The sequence below is a fragment of the Eubalaena glacialis genome, chromosome 2, assembly GCF_028564815.1.
Source record: "Eubalaena glacialis isolate mEubGla1 chromosome 2, mEubGla1.1.hap2.+ XY, whole genome shotgun sequence".
NCBI lineage: Eukaryota > Metazoa > Chordata > Mammalia > Artiodactyla > Balaenidae > Eubalaena > Eubalaena glacialis.
In genome coordinates, this window is record NC_083717.1 from 61,114,396 (window position 1) to 61,135,707 (window position 21,312).

Sequence of the window (21,312 nt, forward strand, 5' to 3'; positions counted from 1 at the left end):
TTCTGCATACAGGTCTTTTGTCTCCCTAGGTAGGTTTACTTCTAGGTATTTTATTCTTTTTGTTACAGTGGTAAATGGCAGTGTTTCCTTAATTTCTCTTTCAGATTTTTCATCATTAGTGTATAGGAATGCAAGAGATTTCTGTACATTGATTTTGTATCCTGCAACTTTACCAAATTCATTGATTAGCTCTAGTAGTTTTCTGGTGGCATCTTTAGGATTCTCTATGTATAGTATCATGTCATCTGCAAACAGTGACAGTTTTACTTCTTCTTTTCCAATTTATAGTCCTTTTATTTCTTTTTCTTTTCTGATTGCCATGGCTAGGACTTCCAAAACTATGTTGAATAATAGTGGCGAGAGTGGACATCCTTGTTTTCTTCCTGATCTTAGAAGAAATGCTTTCAGTTTTTCACCATTGAGAATGCTGTTTGCTGTGGGTTTCTCATATATGGCCTTTATTGTGTTGAGGTAGGTTCCCTCTATGCCCACTTTCTGGAGAGTTTTTATCATAAATCGGTGTTGAATTTTGTCAAAAGCTTTTTCTGCATCTATTGAGATGATCATATGGTTTTTATTCTTCAATTTGTTAATATGGTGTATCACAATATGTGTAATATACTTTCTCATAAATATTTCATTGAAAACTTTGTATCATAATTAGCAAAAATAGCTTTTACATTATTTTATTGTTTGCAGATAACATAAAGAAATATTTATTTGCTCCGCACAATATCTTTTTGAGTTAAATAGAGAAGGTATTATTAGCACCGTTTTACATATCAAGGTATTGAAAGCAGAAATCACATAATGCCTCTACTTGGTCCTATAGTGAATTTCTGTTCTCCGCAGAAGTACTTGCTACCACAGGCGAGTGAATGCATTTAATGTAGAAGGAAGAGCAAAACAAATCATTCTGCAAATTCTTATGCTGTGGGACATAGTCCTGCCTTACTGGACTAGGTGAGCCTTTCAACAGCAATAGGCAACTCTGGAAATACAAATTTTGTCAGATTTTAGTAAATACACTCAAACACCAAGAATCTTGAGGTGATTTAGTCTGGTTACTCCTCAGTTAGTTACTGCTAATATGTGGTTGTTTTTTTACTATTGCTCTTTTTTTTTTTCGAATTTTATTTTATTTATTTTTTTATACAGCAGGTTCTTATTCGTTATCCATTTTATACATATTAGTGTATATATGTCAATCCCAATCTCCCAATTCATCCCACCACCACCATCACCCCACCACTACTTTTCCCCCTTGGTGTCCATACATTTGTTCTCTACATCTGTGTCTCTATTTCTGCCCTGCAAACCAGTTCATCTGTACCATCTTCCTAGGATCCACATATATGCATTAATAAACGATATTTGTTTTTCTCTTTCTGACTTACTTCACTCTGTATGACAGTCTCTAGATCCATCCACGTCTCTACAAATGACCCAATTTCATTCCTTTTTATGGCTGAGTCATATTCCACTGTATATATGTACCACATCTTCTTTATCCATTCGTCTGTTTTTAAACTTGGTTTTAAACTTGTTTTTGTTTCACCTAGAAACAACGGAAACAAAATCAGTAGCTTGTAAACCAGGAAGATAACATCTAAGCACTTGATTGGAATTGCCGTCTGTGTATGAAGGGCGAAGCCTTTTCATACTGGGTAGGGTATTTAAAGGAAAAATGTTCCTGGGAAACTGGTCTTCTAGAGCTTTAAATGTGTCACGTTCGAATTCTATGGCTATTTGATTTACTTTCTGAAGTCCTGAGCATTATCAGCTTTAGGATTCAAAAGCAAAATATAGCAAAATAATTCTGAGTTTTAAGTTTTGTCTCTTTCATTAAACTGCTCTGTTAAACTGCAACTGTGCCTATTTGTTTTGTAGGGAAAAGTGTGAATTTCAAAAGCAAAATATAGCAAAATCTGAGTTTTAAATATTCTCTCTTTCAGTTTAAACTGTTCTGTTAAACTGCAATTGTGCCTATTTGTTTTGTGAGGAAAACTGAATTTCACTTTATTATTCCATTAACTGCCTTTGACTCACTGCAGCTAACGTTTTTTTGTTGTTTTGTTGTTGTTTTTGTCTTCAATTTTTGACTAACGAAAACTTCCTTACTACCCAAAGCTCTCTGTTTTTTCTTTTAGGAATTCTCCCTAGGAAGAGAATTTACTTTGTATTAAATTAAATTGATTGATTAAAATAAAGTTGATTAAAATGAAGAACCTTTGATGGGATCTATTTCCTTTTATTACACTATAGTTTTTATAAGTGATCTCTGACTTTCCTTAAACATCATCTTTTACTTTTAGTATTCATCAGATTTGGAAGAGTAAAAGGTTTGGGAATTATTGACTGTAGCAGAAAAGAACATCCTTTCCGTCTCTTCTTTGCAGTGCTGTTTCACAGCTGTAAGTTTGAGCTGAAGAAAGCAGTGTAAAACATAAGAAAATAGAGGAGCAGTGTTCCTTGAACCAGTAAGGACCCTTGCCCTAGAACTGTTAACTATTAAGTTTTTGTTTGGGTCAAGATACTAGAGACCTTTGTTGCTTCTGCTTTCTCATATATAGCTTTCTCAGACTCCAGGCTTGAATAATTTTGTTTAAGAACTAGAAATGAATACTATCTGCCTCCTTAATATGAGTCTGGATTCTAAACATGTAAGTACCCTGAACTAAGTGTTCCTTCTCAGGTTTTACTCACTTAGTAGTTTCTGTTTCCTTCAGATCTCAAATGCTCTGTGAATTCACTACGATCATTAGCAGTTATCTTAGCTGGTCACCCCATCTATTTAATTCATCTGTATTTCCTCCCTGTTTTCTCATATTTTTAAATAGATAAATAAGTAAATAAGTAACTTTACACACATTAGCTACTACAGCCTTTGCAATTTTTTTTTTACTGTTTGCCCTTCTGTGCCCCAATAGATTACGAACTCTAAAGGACAAGAATTTCTTCTTAATCTTAATTACCTCTGTGTCTTTGATGCCTAACACAGTGACATGTAGTAAACTGTGAAAAGCATTGCTTTTTCAAAATTCATTTCCCTCTTGGTAAACATAAAATTCCTCTTTTCTGATATAACCTCCATGAGAATCACTAAGAAGTGAGTGAAAATATATATATCATGTGGCTTCCTAGATGGAGTAGGAAGTTCCCCCCTCTCACGTCTCCTCCCCTGCCTCATACACGCCTACCTTTTACTGTTTCATAGTACCCCAGTGTCCCAGGAAATTGTTTGGGAAAGTACTTTACACTAAGGAAGTACTCCCAAATTTTATTGGATTATTTTAACTCTTAGTTCTGGCACTGGTCCAGAAGTTTCTTACTTGGGCAGTTATCTGTTTACTAATAATAAAAGCAGTGCTTGAATAGGCTGTGTAGGAAGGGCAACTTGGGACCAACAGTCACCATGAAAAAGCCAAATATGTGGACTGTGACCTCAAAAGGCAACACCCTGCTTGTAAAGTGACAAATTTGCTTTGGCAGAGGAAAATGTTTCTTATTTTCTCTGTGTTATCACAGTGCTTTAACCTGATACAAAACACTATGTCTAGATGTTCAGGGTTGTTTTTTTTTTCACAACGTATTTTGTGTCCTGATGGTAACAATTCTCCATCAAGATTCCACTGAGAAGAAAAAAATGCATGTACAGGGATCAAACTATCTCAAAAGAAATCTAAACTGTGCCCAGTTTCTTTTGATGATCTAGTACTTCTGTATTTTGTAGAAAATACCTAACTCAAAAGTTTGCAAAACTCTCACTTCAGAAAATCATAAACAACGATAGAAGATTTATGTTTGTTTCTAACCCTGGCCTCTTCTTCCCACTTATCATTGTTGTCTGAGAACAGTGTCTCTAGACCAAGGAGAATAACAGCACACACCACTTGACACCAGGCATAATCTTAGTCACACGTAAAGGTACTCAACAAATGTTTGTTGTTCAAATATAAATTCTGCAAGCATTTGCCTTAAAAAGAGGCTGGATTATTTCCTTTATGGCCCAAAAAAACCCACTATATTTAACTACAAAAAATTGGAAGTAATATATTGTCAGTATAGCTTTATCACTAAACAGGTTATAAAACTACAGTTAAAATATATGCAGGCCACAGTTAGATTCTATTCCTAATTTTTTTTTCCAGTTATTTTGAACTGAGAAATTGGCTCTACCTTCAAAATATATCAAGAATCTGACCACTTCTCATCACCTCCACTACTACCACTGTGATCCAATCCACCATCAACTTTCAGATGGATTACTGCAATAGATTCCTAAGTGATCTCCTAACTTCTGCCCTTGACCCTCTTCACCCTTCATTCTGTTCTCCAAACTGCAGCCATGGTGATCTTATAAAAATGGCTGATTCCATGCCTTATCTACTCAAAACGTTCTAGTGGCTTTGCAACTCAGAGTAAAGACCAGTCTTTACCATGATTTACAAAGCCGTATATGGTCTGGTCCCCTATAGCAGTCAGCATCATCTACTATTTTTGCCCCTATTTCAGTCCAGCCAGATTTGCTGCCTCCTTCAATCATACCAAGTGTACGCCTTGCATGTGTTCCCCCTGCCTGGACCATTCTGTCCTCACACATGTGCACAGCTCTTCATCTCCTTTAGGTCTTTCCCCAAAGGTTACCTCAGTGAAGCCTTTCCTGGCCTCTATTTAAAATTCCAGAACCCTCTTCCCTTGAACTCTTCCTGGGCTCTTTCCTTGCTCTCTTTTTTTCTTTGTACTTATCACTATGTAACATTATTCATTTTACTTATTTTATCTTGTTTTTTGTCTGTATCCCATTATACTGAGCTCAGTAAGGCTGGGGATTTTTGCCTGTTTTGATTGCTGCTATATCCCCAGTACATATAAAGTGCCTACAGTGTTAGATACCCAATAAATACTTGTTGAATGAATGAATCAGTTTCTCTATTATTTAGTTCTTAGACTAGCCTACTACCTTTTTAAAAATTAACAGTAGTCATGGTTACAGGAGCCTGGGCTGTAGATTCAAGGAACAGAGAGCCACATTTTCTGCTCACTCCATCCAACACCCAGCCAAACGCACACCTCTATGCCCTTCTTAGGTACTGAAACAACCCTAAGCCTTAAACTCTAATTATCTCCCCCATCCTACCCATCCCCCCAAAAGTAAGTGCTTAATTACCACCAAATTACCTAGCCTTATCTTTTGCCCCCTGATCTCCCGTATCAAAACCTACAGTTAGAGAGTTCTTAATGAACCCCAGTTAACTGCCTAGTGGGATTAGCCAGTGTTCTTATTCCCTCTGTAAAACATATTGATTAATGCCCACAGCCTGCTTAATGCTCTTAGCTAAATGTTCACAGCTGGTAGATCATTCTGTAGTAAGCTTCTTCTTTCACTTGCTCCTGTTAAATTGTATGCATATAAAAATCAGTTGTATTTATTCCTCTACTTCAGGGCTATCTTACAATAAATTGTATAATTATAATATATGAAATTAATTTTTAAATTAATAAACTTTATATTTTAGAGCAGTTTTAGGTTCACAGCAAAATTAAGCAGAAAGTACAGAGTTGCCATATACTCCATGTCCCCATATGTGTACAACCTCCCCCACTCTTAACATCCCCTACCAGAGTGGTACATATGTTATAGTTAATGAGCCTACATTGACACATAATCATCACCCAATTCCATAGTTTACATTAGGGTTCACTCTTGGTGTTGTACCTTCTATGGGATTTGACAAATATATGACATATATCTATCATTCTAGTGCCATGCAGAATAATTTCACAGCCCTAAAAATCCTCTGTGTTCTGCCTTTTCACTCCTGCCTCCCCCCTAACCCCTCCCAATCATTCATCTTTTTACTGTCTCCATAGTTTTACCTTATCTGGAATGTAGTGATATTGGAATCATACACTATGTAGCCTTTTCAGATTGGCTTTTTTCTCTTTGTATTATGCATTTAAGTTTTCTCCATGTTCTTTCTTGGCTTGATAACTTACTTCTTTTTAGCACTGAATAGTATTCCATTATCTGGGTGTACCACAGTTTGTTTATCCACCCACCTACTGAAGGACGTCTCGGTTGTGTCCAAATTTTGACATTATAAATAAAGCTGCTATAAACATCCATGTGCAGGTTTTTGTATGGACATAACTTTTTAATTCCTTTGGATAAATACCAAAGAACCCAGTTGCTGGTAAGAGTATGAGTAGTTTTGTAAGAAACTACCAAATGGTCTTCTTTAGTGGCTGTACCATTTTGCATTCATTTCTACCAGTAATGAATAAGATCTCCTGTTGCTCCATATCCTAGCCAGTATTTGGTGTTGACAGTGTTTTGCATTTTAACTGTTCTAATAGATGTGTAGTGGTATCTCATTGTTTTAATTTTCAATTCCCGACTGACATATGATATTAAACATCTTTTCATATGCTATTTGTCATCTGTACATATGCACTGTTGAGGAGTCTGTTCAGGTCTTTGGCCCATATTTTAATTGGGTCATTCATTTCCTTATTGATGAGTTTTAAGAGTTCTGTGTATATTTTGGATAAATTTCTTTATCAGATGTATCTTCTGCAAATACTTTTTTCACATCTACAGCTTGTCTTCTCATTCTCTTGACATTGTCTTTCACAGAGCAAAAGTTTTTCATTTTAATGAAATCCAGCTTATCAGTTCTTTCACAGATTGTGCCTTTGGTGTTATATTTAAAAAGTCATTGTCATACCCAAAGTCATCTAGATTTTTCTCCTGTGCTGTCTTCTAAGAATTTTATAGTTTTAAAATTTAAATTTTAAATTTAGGTTTATGATGCGTTTTGAGTTAATATTTGTGAAGGGTGTAAGGTCTGTTTCAAGTTGTTTTTGTTTGTTTTGCATATGGATGTCCAGTTGTTCCAGCGCCATTTCTTGAAAGACTATCTTTATTTCATTGTTTTGCCTTTGCTCCTTTGTCAAAGATCAGTTGACTGTATTTATATAAGTTTATTTCTAGCTAGGATCTCTATTCTGTTTCAATAATTTATTTGTCTTTTCTTTCCCAAGTACACACTGTCTTGATTATTGTAGCTTAATAGGAAGTCTTGAAATTGGGTAGTGTCAGTCCTTCAACTTTGTTGTTCTCCTTCAATATTGACTTGGCTATTCTGAGTCTTTTGCCTCTCCATATAAACTTTAGAATCAGTTTATTGATATCCACAAAATTACTTGCTGGGATTTTTATTGGGATTGAGTTGAATGTATAGCTCAAACTGGGAAGAACTGACATCTTGACAATATTGAGTCTTCCTACCCGTGAATGCGGAATATTTTTCCATTTATTTTGTCCTTCTTTGATATCTTTCATCTGAGTTTTGTAGTTTTCCTCATAGAGATCTTGTAAAATATTGTTAGATTTATACCTAAGTATTTCATTTGGGGGGGGTGCTAATATAAATGGTAATGTGTTTTTAATTTCAAATCTCACTTGTTCATTGCTAGTATATAGAAAAGGAATTAAATTTTATATACAGTTGAACAACATGGGTGTTAGTGGTGCTGACCCTCTGCACAGGAGAAGACTAAGCCACATGCTACCAAAAAAACAAATGGGTCAGTGAAGAAATCAAAGAGGAAATTAGAAAATACCTTGAGACAAATGAAAATAGAAATACAACTTTCTAAAATCTATGGGATGCAACAAAAGCATTTCTAAGAGTTAAGTTTATAGCAATTCAAGGCCTACCTCAAGAAACAAGAAAAATCTCAAACAAACAACCTAACTTTCCACCTAAAGGAATTAGAAAAAGAAGAACAAAGCCCAAAGTCAGCAGAAGGAAGGAAACAAAAAAGATCATAGTGAAAATACCAAAAACACAAAACAAAACAAAAAACAATAGAAAAGATCAATGAAAGTAAGATCTGGCTTTTTGAAAAGATAGACAAAACTGATAAACCTTTAGCTAGACTCATTAAGGAAAAAAGAAAGTGGGCCCAAATAAACAAAATTAGCAATGAAAGAGGAGAAGTTACAACTGATATTACAGAAATACAAACAACCCTAGGAGAATACTATGAACAGCTATACAGTGACAAATTGGACAACCTCGAAGAAATGGATAAATTCATACAAACATACACTCTTCCAAGACTGAATCAGGAAGAAGTAGAAAATCTGAACAGACCGATCACTAGTATTGAAATTGAATCAGTAATTAAAAACTCCCAACAATTAAAAGTCCAGGACCATATGGCTTCACAGGGGAAGTCTACAAAACATTTAAAGAAGAGTTAATGTCTATCCAAACTATTCCAGAAAATTGAAGGGGAGGGAACACTCCCTAACTCATTCTACAAGGCCAGCATTACCCTGATATCCAAACCAGACAGAGACACTACAAAAAAAGAAAAATACAGGCCAGTATCCCTGATGAACATAGATGGAAAAATCCTCAACAAAATACTAGCAAACTGAATCAACAATATGTAAAAAGGATTATACATCATGATCAAGTGAGATTTATTCCAGGGATGCAGGGATGGTTCACTATTCACAAATCAATCAATATGTTACACCATATTAACAAAATGGAGGATAATCATGATCATCTTAAAGATGCAGTAAAAGCATTTGACAAAATTCATGATTAAAAACTCTCAACAAGTGGGTATAGAGGGAACATACCTCAACATAATAAAGGCCATTTATGACAAACCCACAGCTAGTATCATACTCAGTGTTGAAATGTTGAAAGCTTTTCCTCTAAGATCAGGAACAAGACAAGGATGCCCACTCTCGCCATTTCTATTTAATTTATATTGGAAGTCCTAGCCACAGAAATCAGACAAGAAAAAGAAAAGGCATCCAAATTGGAAAGGAAGAAGTAAAACTGTCACTATTTGCAGATGACGTGATTCTATATATAGAAAACCCTAACAACCCCACCAAAAAAATATTAGAATAAATTAATTCAGTCAAGTGCAGTATACGATATTAATATACAGAAAACTGTTGCATTTCTTTACGTTAATAATGAACTTCAGAAAGAGAAATCAAGAAAACAGTACCATTTACAATTGCATCAAAAAGAATAAAATATCTAGGAATAAATTTAACCAAGGAGGTGAAAGACCTGTATTCTGAAAACTGTAAGACATTTATGAAGGAAACTGAAGATGATACAAATAAATGGAAAGATATTCCATGTTCATGGATTGGAAGGATTAATATTATTAAAATGACCATACTGCCCAAAGCAGTCTACAGATTTAATACAATTCCTATCAAAATACCCATGACATTTGTAACGGAACTAGAACAAATAATCCTAAAACTTATATGGAACCACAAAAGACCCTGAACAGCCAAAGCAGTCTTGAGAAAAAAGAACAAAGCTGGAGGTATCATGCTGTCTGACTTCAGACTATACTACAAAGCTACAGTAATCAAAACAATATGGTACTGGCACAAACACAGACACATAGTCAATGGAACAGAATAGAGAGCCCAGAAATAAACCCACACACATATGGTAAATTAATCTGTGACAAAGGAGGCAAGAGTATACAATGGGGAAAAGACAGGCTCTTCAATAAGTGGTTTGGGGAAACTGGACAGTTACATGTAAAAGAATGAAATTAGAACATTTTTTCATACCATATGCAATAATAAACTCAAATGGATTAAAGATCTAAATGTAAGACCTAAAACTATAAAACTCCTAGAAGAAAACGTAGACAGTGGGCTCTTTGACATTGGTCTTAGTGATTTTTTTTTTTTTTTTTTTTTTGGATCTTTCTCCTCAGGCAAGGGAGACAAAAGCAAAAATAAACAGATGGGACCTAATCAAACTTAAAAGCTTTTGTGTGGGAAAGAAAACCATCAACAAAATGAAAAGGCAGCCTACTGAATGGGAGAAGATATCTGCAAATGATATGTTTGTTAAGGGGTTAATATCCAAAATATATAAAGAACTCATACAACTCAATATCAAAAAAAAAAAACAGCCCAATTTAAAAATGAGCAGAGAACCTAAATAAGTATTTTTCCAGAGAAGACGTACAGATGGCCAACAGACATATGAAAAGGTGCTCAATATCACTAATCATCAGGGTAATGCAAATCAAAACCACAGTGAGATATCATCTCACACCTGTCAGAATGGCTATCGTCAAAAAGACAAGAAATAATAAATGTTGACAAGGATGTGGAGAAAAGAGAACCCTAGCACTTTGTTGGTAGGAATGTAAATTGGAATAGTCACTATGGAAAACAGTATGGAGTTTTCTCAAAAATTAAAAGCAGAACTACCATACCATCCAGCAGTTCCACTCCTGGGTATTTATTTGAAGAAAAGAAAAACACTAATTTGAAAAGATATATGCACCCCAACATTCATATCAGCGTTATTTATAATAGCCAAGCATCCTAAGTGTCCATCAACAAATGAATGGATAAAGAAGATGTGCTATAGATATACAATGCAATATTACTCAGTCTTTAAAAAAAAATGGAATTTTGCCACTTGCAACAACATGGATGGACCTAGAGGGTATTATGCTTAGTGAAATAAGTGAGACAGAGAAAGACAAATACTGTATGTTTTCACTTATATGTAGAATTTTTTAAATAAAACAAACAAATGAATATAACAAAACAGAAACAGCCTTACAGATACAGGTAACAAACTAGTGGTTACCAGAGGGAAGAATGGGTGGGAAAGACTAAAATAGGTGAAGGGAATTAAGAGGTACAAACTACTAGGTCTAAAATAAGTTACAAGGATGTAATGTATACCACAGGGAGTATAGCCAATATTTTATAATAACTTTTTATGGAGTATAATCTGTAAAAATATTAATCACTATATTATACACTTGAAACTAATATAATATTGTAAGCCAACTGTATTTCAATTTTTTAAAAGTTAAGAAATAAAAACCATGCTGTATCTTACTCTGGTTCTAATCCTTGTTCAGTCTCTTCAAATTGTTTTTTGTCTTTTAGTATGCCTTGTAAATTTTTGTTGAAAGGTAGAAATGATGTCCTGGGTGAAAGGAACTGTGGTATATAGGCCTTTAGTGATGTAGTGGTAAGGTGTGAGGGGAGGAGAAGCATTCTGTAGTACTATGATTAGGTCTCAGTCTTTTGGTGAGCCTGTGCCCCTGGACTATAAACTTCACCAGTGCTTCTTAGTTTTTTCCCCCTTTCAGTGGGACAGGATGGCTGAAGTGGGCTGGAGTTCTGTATTTCCCTTAGCCCATGTGGAAAGCTGGAGGAGGGTAGAACTGATATTTCTTTAGCACTCCTAAAAAGTGTGGTAAGGGTATGGGGAATTTGGAAATCTCAAACATTGCTAGTGGGAATGTAAAATGGTGCAGGTGCTTTGGAAAACAGTTTGGCAGTTCCTTAAAATGTTAGACATGGAGTTATCATATGACCCAGCAATTCCATTTCTAGGTATAGGCCTAAGAAAATTGAAAACGTGTCCACACAAAAACTGTACACAAATGTTCTTAAGCAGCATTATTCACTATAGACAAAAAATACAAACAACCCAAGTCTTATCAGTCTATCAGTCTTTGAATGGATAAACAAAATGTGGTATTATTCATCCATGAAAAGATATGAAATACTGATACATGCTAAAATGTGATGAACCTTGAAAACTTTATGCTAAGTGAATGAAGCCAGACACAAAAGGTCAGAGAATATTAAATTTATATGAAATGTCAAGAATATGTATATCTATAAAGACAGAAGGCAGATTAGTGGTTACCTGGGCCTAGGGGGAGGGGGGAATGGGCAGTGACTGCTAATGGGTACCGAGTTTCTTTTAGGGATGATGAAAATGTTGTAAAACCAATTATGGTGTTGGTAGTAATATGTGAAAGTCACCCTGTAAATATATGAAAGCCACTGAACTGTATAACTTAAATTAGGAATAAATTTTATGGTATATAAATTATATATTTTTAAAATAAAACAATTTAGGATGGTTTTGGTGTGTCAGGGATGAGAAGTTTGAAGAGATGAGCCTGAATAATCAGGAGGGTTTGAGTGAGTTAGGTTTGATTTGATTGGAAAATTTTGCCAGAGCTAATGTGGCAGTTGATAACCTAAGAACATGTAAAATGACTGCTGAGAGCATTGTGGGCCCAGCTGTAGTTGGATACCATAAATTTATAGTAGCACCCTTTATTTTGTGATTTTTCTCCAACACCATGTTGAGCTAAAACTCAGAGTTGATCTACATCTAGGGTATAGAAGAACAACATGGCAAAGGAATTGAGAGTGTTGGCAAAAAAATATTTGAAATGCAGCCACAGAATCTAAGCTAGACAGAGAAGGGAAAATCAAGAGTCGACAAATAGAGGTTTGTGTGGTTAAAGGTCAGTTGTAGTAGAACTGAAATGATAGGAGGTAATGATCAGAGATTGGTATAGCCAATTAACATGACTTTTAAAGGAACTGGAAATTTTGCATAAAGGTTGTAGTACGGAAAAATGAGGGCAGAGTCCTACCTCTCAACTCTGAGGTGTACTGCTGGGGATGGTGTGGTAGGGAAGGAATATTGTGCATCTCCATGAGAGGGCTTAATGAAGTGGGATTAACATACATAAAGTAGGGAAAGGGTACCTGAAAAGAGCAAACCCCAGGAAACAGAAGTACAAATTATACTTCCAGCACTGTCCAACACATTTGGAATAATATAGTCTCATTGGTGAGATCATCCCTTTTGTTGAGAAAGGTTACTAGAACAATCTTAGTTGAGGAACATTTCTTAAGCTACACCTGAGTGCCTTTATTCTGGCCCTATATTGACCAAAGAAATGTTCTGATTATGATGAGTGGCTTAATATAATTTTTATTACAATTTTTATAATTGTTATTAAAATGTCTTAAATTGGCACTCTGTTTTATACATCACTTTTTTTCAGTGAGCGATTAGTGCTAGAGAGGATTTTTGAATTTCCAAAGTTACAGTCCAGACCTTGGCTCAAAGTGTAAGCCCCAAGGTAATACCCCTTACCTCCAGGTGGAAGCCTTCACTGGGTGAATCCCTTCTGCAAGGAAACATCTGCGTGATATACCTGTTTCTGTAAACTGCAGTGGAAAACCAAACTTGTATATTGCCTGGCCTTTGTACATATATCTCTTCTTTCCCCTTCCAGAGCAGCATTCATTACATTTCTTAAGTGCTTTGCATAGAATTTCAGAGTTTAGTGTGACCTCTGTACTGGGACATTATCAGGCACAGATGCTACACTGAAGGGCTTTTGGCAATCAGTGGCTTGGTAGCTGTGATTCAGTTTGAATCACCCCCTCATGAACCATATGAAAGCAGATTCTTGCAGGATCCCAGCCAATTCTTGCGAATCATTTTATTTTCCCAACTAGTTTAGAGGCCTTTGAGTTTCACTGGACTTTTTCCTCATTTCCTTCTTTTGTTGATTTTGGCCCCTTAACCTTCCACCCATTTTATTACTCATTTCTTAGGGACCTGACTACTCAGTAACACTAGAGAAAAGATATCTGAAGCCATATGGATTGAGTAAAACACACTTAAGAGGAAAAAACAACAACAACAAGAAATGTGTTCTCTGAACTTCCTTTGTTTATATGATCTATTTATATGTTGTTAAGGTTGTGTCGTCCAGCTGCCTCCCCATATTTCAAAAATGACTAAAGGTATCTGGGAAACACTCTAAGAGGATCATGTTGGTATAGTGAATGAAAAGACACTTCATTTGTCCCCCACCAGGTAATATATCTTCTTTTGAGGTATAGGTGGGATGCCAAGAGCTTCCAATGCTGAAACTTGAGGCTCTCGAAAAGTGCTTTACTTCTAAGGAGACTTTTAGAAAGAAGCCAATTAAATGAGTCCTTTTAAGGTTTGTGGATATATACCTGGGTATTTGAATGTTTGCTTGTGGTTTATAATTAGATTATATGGCATCTAATTGATTAATTTTCTTTTGATAAAATGAATATTGGTGTAAGGTGATGTTAGCAGCCCTTAAAGCCTGGGCTCTAATCTGGTCTGTGCATAATGTGAAGTAAAACATAAGTGCACTTGTGTCAAGATTATCCTAGAAAACATCTAGAATGGAATTTTGCAGTATTTGTTAGAGCCCCTTGTAAACCCCCCTCTCTTGAAGGAATTGAAAAGTTATCAAGTATCCCTGCATGTGGAATAAACGCCGTACTCTGTGGTTGAGTGGGAAGTTCCTCTCTGCCTTCCATGCTCTCCCACTATAATGGGTGGTGAATATACAAAGATGCATTTTTTCACAGTAAGCTATTTATGGAATTTGGTCTGCTAAGTAACAAAGAAGTGAAAACAAGAAAATAAGTAAGAATAAGAAATAAATCATCACTGTTATCATTTTGTAAGTAAATTATTATATTGAACATTTTAGAATATGGCATCAGTGTCATCTGCATTTTCTTCGTATTTCCATCTCAGTGGGATGAATCCTAGCTCTCCTTGGGCTGCTGTGCTTTTCTTTTAATTGCTATTTCACTAGGTCTCCTTAGCAGCAGCACCTGAAATAACTGCTGAGGGAGCTCCTGAGTGAATTTTCATAATCTGTTCCTCAATTCTCCCAGTTGATTGAGGCACTTTTTTTCTTGAGTGGTTTGCAGTTCCGCTTAGGTGGCTGATGTTTAGGGTCACTATTGAATGTTTTGTTTGAATATCATTTTCATGGTGAATGGAAGGCTTCTGCTTTTAGCTATATGGGGTGAAGCCCCTGGTAGTAAGCCTTGAAAGGGAAAAATCTTTCTTTGTAGCGATATGCTAAATGAAATTACTCTCTTTGTCACTTTTTCCTTTTGTCCTTTCATTCTGATAACCTCAGGTTCTTCTGATTTATTTGCTTTCTTCAATTAGGCTTAGTTATTTCCTGTGCCCAGGTGCATGCTATTTCCACTGTTGGTCATCATGGTGATGTGGAGCATATTTCTGACCTGGAAGTGTGGTTTCTTTCATTTTGAACCACATCAGTATGCCTTCCATCCTCTACTTCCTTTGCATTATTTCCCTTTGGAGGACTCAGATTGTCACCATTTAATCTAAGGATGATTCATCCGGGATTCAGAACTCGTAATGCTGTAATAACAATATCTTTCTTTATATAATAATATTCAAAGCGCTTACCATCTTAGCCTTTCTCTGTTTATGAAGGACTTTCAGTTTAATCCTTCACAATAACCCTGTGGGTTAAGTCAGCAATTTTGTCTGTGTCTAAGATGGTGAAATTGTATCTCAAAGAGGCTGAATAACTTGCTCAGGGTTGCAGTGCTTCTGAGTTACTCTGCTTAACAGTTTTTACCGGAAATGAAGAATACTTTTGAAGATATTCTGAATGAACAAAAAGGAATTTTCCAAACTGTGTCCTAGTTGTTAAAATCTGTTTTTAGTCTGGTCAGTTGATAAGACCAGGGTTAAAAGCCCATTAACCATAAAGTTTAAATTGATGTGTCCAAGTCAAGAAAATAAATATTTAGGTCAGTTTCTATTCTGCTGCTGATGTGATAAAGTTAAGGAAGGCTGGCTCTTAAATTAATGCAACTTGAACTGGAAATAATTAAGCCATTAAATTTTTTTTTATTCTGTCTTCCTTTTAGAGAGATGGAAACCTTGATGACTGGTTCCACCCTGCCTCCCCTTTTTGCAGATGAAGAAGGCTCCAAGGAGAGTAATGACCTGGCTACAACTGGGTAAGCAGCTGCTTTGGGACACTGGGCCTCTGCCTAGGCTTCAGAACAGCTTCTGACAACATATGAGGTGCTAAAGAGGCAGTTTTATATCAAAAATAGAAGGTGCGTTTGTTATGCTTTGCAAAGAGAATGAGAGCCATTGTGAACTGCTTTGATATCTGTATTCAGCTGTCATTTGCAATGCTCTGGTTCCTGTGAACTGGAACAGCAGTACTGTGGGATCTAGGAAACATCAGTGACTCCCAGTTAAGAGAATTACATAGTCACCATTAAGGAAATACTTGCCACAGGGCTAGCTTCGAAAATCAAATTCATTTTCTGTCTGAATTGCCACAGATATTAAAATATTTTTTTCCCCAAACATCAGGTTTTTTTGTTGTTGTTTTAAGATTAGATTTTTAGTTATGGCTCTTTATTCAAGATGCCTAGGAGCTCTAGCTGACTTCTGTTCCTCCCAACCTACCCCTCCCCACCCAACTCCAACTCCTTTCTTTGGTATTTTTGGACAGATATATAAAGAAATATAGAAAAGGGCTAATAGCAGTAGTCCCTCTTCCACTGAAAATCTCTGTTCCACTTGAATTTTTATCTTTTCTATTAGACATTACTTGCCAAAGAAGAAATGTATTCTCTAATAGATTGAAGTGCTAGCTAATCCCTAAGATGAATTATTTTAATATTCCTTAGAGCTCTTTAAAAACAGACTACATTTTATAATTGTTTCCTTCCCTGACATTCTTTCTTAACTCATTAATATCTGCCTTCTGACTTTATTCAGGTGAAACTGTTCTCTAAAACTTTTCTAAAAGCTGCCTACTTGCTGAGTCCAACTTGTACAATAAAAATGTTCTGAGTGTCTGCTATGTGCCAGGCACCATTCTAGGCACTAGACATTAAGCAATAACCAAGATGGACAAAAATCCCAACCCCTATAGAGCTTAAATTCTACTGGAGAAGTCAGACAATAGACAGGATAAATAAGTAAAATGCATACTACATTGATAAGAACTATGGATTAAAAAAATAAAGTAAGGAAGAGGGACAGGAAGGGCTTGGGGGTGCCATCTTAGATAAGATGGCCCAGAAAGGCTTTACAAGTGACTTGAATAAAAACCTGAAGGAAGTAAATTAGCTAGCCTACAGTTATGGGGGAAGATTATTCTAGGCAGAGGGAGCAGTGAGTGGGAAAGCCTTGAGGTAGGAGTGTTTCTGCCTTTTAGAAATAGCCAGGAGGCCAGTGTGACTGGAGCAGAGTATACCAGGGGGAGGGGTAATAGGCTCCATCAGTGTTTCTCAAACTTTAATGCACTTATGAATTGCCTAGACATCTTATTAAAATGCAAACGCTGAGTCAGAAAGTCTGAGTTAGGGCCAGAGATTCTACCTTCTAATAAGTTCCCAAATGATGCCACTGCTGCTGGTGTAAGGCCGGTACTTTCAGTAGCAAGGGACTAGATCGTGTAAGATCTTATGGGTCAGAGTAAGCACTCTAACTGTTACTCTGAGTGAGGTGGGAAAGCATGGGGAGATTTTGAGCGGAATGATATGATCTGACATTTTAAAATAGTATCCCTGTGGCTGTTATATAGAGAATAGAGTGAAGGGAGCAGGGGCTGAAGCAAGGAGACCAGTTACGGTTCTAAAATAATTCAAGTGAGAAATGATGACTCAAAGAACTTCACTAGTGACTTTGACAAGAGTATTTTTGGCAGAGTAGTAGGGACAAAAACCTCACTGGAGTGGGTTTCAAAGATAATAGGAATGGGGGGTGTTGAGAAGTATAGAATTCTAGATATATTTTGAAGGTAAGCCAAACAGGATTTGCCTGAAAGACCAGATGAGATGTGAGAAGGGAGAAAAAAGCAGTTAAAGACAGCTCCAAATTTTTTAAGCGACTGAAGGGATGGAATTGCCATTAAATTAGATGGGGAAAACTGAGCAAGTGGAGGAGGGAATTTTAGGAGCTCGGTTTTAGAGAGTTTAAAATAGAGATGCTTATTAGCTATCCAAGCAGAGATGTCAAATAGGCAGCTTGATACAGGGCTCTGAAGTTAGGGGCTGTCTAGACTAAAAAGAGAAACTTGGGAGTCCATCAACATATTAGAGCTGATATTTAAGGCTGTGAGACTGGTTGAAATCATCCAACGAATGAGCACTGTGTAGGTAGAAAAGAGAAGAGACCTGACACTTGAACTCGGGGATACTCCAGCATTTACAAGTCAGGGAGGAGAGGAAGAGTCAGCAAAGAAGACTCAAGGGGGTACCTGAAAAGGTATCAGAAAAACCAGAGGAGTGCAGGGTCCTGGAAACCAGGTAAAAAATATATTTCAAGGGAGGGGAAGAGATGAACTGTGTCAAATACTTCTGGAAGATCCGGTAAGATGAGGTCTGAGAAATGACACTGGATTTAGCATGGAGGTCATTGGTGACCTTGACAAGAGTTGTGAACACTTATCTCCTTTGGGTTGGGTTTAAGAAAGAATGAAGGGAGACCAATTGAAGTCAATAACTATAAACAATTCTTTCCACTATAAACAGTTGAAGTCAGTAAGTACCCCCTTATCCATGATTTCACTTTCCGTGGCTTCTGTTACCTGCCACGTTCAGCCATGGTTGGAAAATATTAAATGGAAAATTTCAGAAATAAACAATTTGTAAGTTTTAAAGTGCCCGCCACTCTGAATAGTATGATAAAATCTCGCACCATCCCACCGTGTCCTGCCTGGGACGTGAATCATCGCTCTGTCCAGCATATCCCACCTGTTAGTCACTTGGTAGCTGCCTGTTATCAGATGGACTGTCATAGTATCTTAGTGCTTGTGTTCAGGTAACTTATTTTACTTAATAATGGCCCCAAAGCGCAAGAGTAGTGATGCTGGCAATTCAGATACGCCAAAGAGAAGCCCTAATGTGCTTCCTTTAAGTGAAAAGGTGAAAGTTCTTGACTTAATAAGGAAAGAAAAAAAAAGAATAGTAATATGCTGAGGTTGCTGAGATCTGTGGTAAGAATGAATCTTCTATCTGCGAAATCGTGAAGAAGGAAAAAGATATTCGTGCTAGTTTTGCTATCACATCTCAAACTGCAAGAGTTATGGACACAGTGCATGATAAGTGCTTAGTTAAGATAGAAAAGGCATTAAATTTGTGGGTGGAAGACAGAACAGAAAACAGGGTTCAGTATACTGGGGATCTTGGAACATACCACCCTCAGGTCAGGTCCATAAAGGAAAGGAGAAAAGTGAAGTGGAATCAAGAAAGTGTGTTTTTTGTTTTGTTTCCAGATAAGAGTAATAATGCCACATTTGTTTGCTGATTAGGCTAATCTAGTAGAGAGGAAAGAATTGGTGATGCCAGAGAGGGCAGAATTGCTGAAACTTGTTTTTGAGTAGGCTAGAGGGTGTGGGATCCAGGGCACAAATGGAAGGGTTGTTGGCTTTAGCTAAGAGCATGGACAATTCATTCATTGGAACAAAGGAGCCTTTTTTTTTTTTTTTTTTTCAGTCTTTATTCAACTTGTCATCTCTAAGGCATTTGCTGCTTTTGACCACTCCCTCTGATTCCTATCCATTTCAGTCAAGGAATTCACAGGACTGGTACTCTTTCCTAAACCTAGTTTTCATATTTTACTGAAGTAAGAAAGTGCAAGAGTTAGTAACTTAAAAATTGATGGCACAGTTGAAATGAAGAATGACAGTGAAAGAAAAGACATTGTAAGACATCCAAAATGATTGAAATATTTGAAAAACAAAGCTGCCAAGATCAAACTGGATCTCTAATGGCAACTCTTCAGAGAACATAATTAGCATTGAGTTAATAACTTCTCTGATCTACCCTTTTTCACAGGACCTCAAAAATGTAGGAACCTCCTAGTTATAATCCCCTATTTTTTATAGAAGTGTTCAGAAAAATAAAATTTCTGTCCTTTCAAGGACAGTCTGAATCTGCTTTCATTCTTTTCTCAGTCCACTTCAATCTGGTTTTTATTTCCATAACTCCACTAAAACTGTACTCCCTTGAAGTACAGGGAGTACAGCTGAAGTCCTTCAGATCTTCAGATTTAGCAGATACTTTTTAGCCTATCTTATGTGACATCTGCAACTTTTTGCTTGTGTAATAACCCCTTCTCAAAAGTCTTCCTGCCTTGGCCTCTGTAACAGTATTCTCTCCTAGATTTCTTAACGCCCTCCTTAGTCTTTCCCAGCTCATCTAACACTTGCTCCTAAAATATTGTTCCAACAGAGTTCTATCCTGACTTTTCTTCTCACTGTCTTTCTGGAGAATATCTAGCACTTCCCATTATTTCCATGAGCTGATGCCTCCCAAAATATCTCCTGCCTTTTCTTCACTTCTGTTCTCTCAGGGCATGTTTCCAGTTGTCGGTGGGACAGCTCCACCTAATTATGCCATGAGTGTTTCAAACTTAGCATTTTCTCATCTGTCTTTCTTACACACACATACACACACACACACATTCCAGTTGTTACAATAGTTAATAGTACATTATCACCCAATCTAGAAATCTCAGAATTACCTTTGACTCTTCTTTTTCCCTCACTATTTATATAAGATTTGTCATTCTACCTCTTAATTATCTCTTAGCTTTCTCGCCCCTGTTCTCCTGCTTGCCCTTGTCTCTCACTTAGTCTATTGCAGTAGCCTCCTGAAAAGTTTCCCTTTCTTCTATTATACCCTGTTCTTTCTACCTGTAATAATGTTGTTTACCTGATGAATGCCTCTTCATCTTTTAAGACCTCCTCTGTAAAATCTTTCTTAACATGCTCTCCATACATATAAAATTCATCATCCCCTGTACTGTACCTTTATGGCACATTTTACAGACCTCTGTTTCAGTACTTATATTGCATTGTAAGTATTTTCTGTAACTCTATGGAGTATACATTCTTCCAGAATAATGACTGAATATTACTCTCTTGTACATCTTCCTCCACCTTCCCCACTACCTGCCCAAAACCCCAAACTCTCTAGCACATGGTGTTACCTTTATTTCCATTCCTTTATCTAAATGCGATAGGGTATAACTCAGTCTAAGATCCAACCGTCATCTGTACCTTCTCGTGTCCACTTTTCAGAAGGATGAGATCTGGTTTGCTGACTCATCTGGAACAGAATGATAGGAACAGAAAATGTATATCTCTGATTTATTAACATTTATACCTGAACTTACTGAACTTGATAATATGGTTCTTAGATGATCTCACTGTCAATAAACACTATAATCCAAGAAGGAGGAGCCTATGGAATGTACCATAAGAGATATTTCTTATGCCCTTAAAGAACTCTCTTTTGTGATAGGGGGGCAAACTGCCTCTTCAACTCCCATTCCTGTTCTTTTCCATTAATAGTATTTTCCTTTTATGACATGAAAAGGAGATACATGAAACTAGCATATAAAAGTTGCATGCTCAGAACTAAAATGTAAAGTCTACGTTGAGGAGAGAGGTAATTTGTGGGGGAAAGATTATAGTTGTTTTTAGTAGTAGATTTCTTCATGGAACTGACCTGATCCAATCAAGCACTGAAACCTTTTTTAAAATGCTCTATAATTGCTGTGGAGACATTGTTTACATTTATACAGAATGAGGTGG

The 21,312-nt window shown here is 36.5% G+C and overlaps 1 protein-coding gene across 1 annotated transcript in view; it reads left to right on the forward strand.

Annotated features, from left to right (window-relative positions):
* The window catches only part of HMG20A (high mobility group 20A), a 71,468-nt gene that overhangs the window by 29,772 nt on the left and 20,384 nt on the right, over positions 1–21,312 (forward strand). The window contains exon 2 of the mRNA XM_061181884.1: positions 15,614–15,706. Within this exon, the coding sequence (XP_061037867.1) occupies positions 15,618–15,706 (89 nt within the window). The 5' untranslated portion in view covers positions 15,614–15,617. The remainder of the gene's footprint in view (positions 1–15,613; positions 15,707–21,312) is intronic.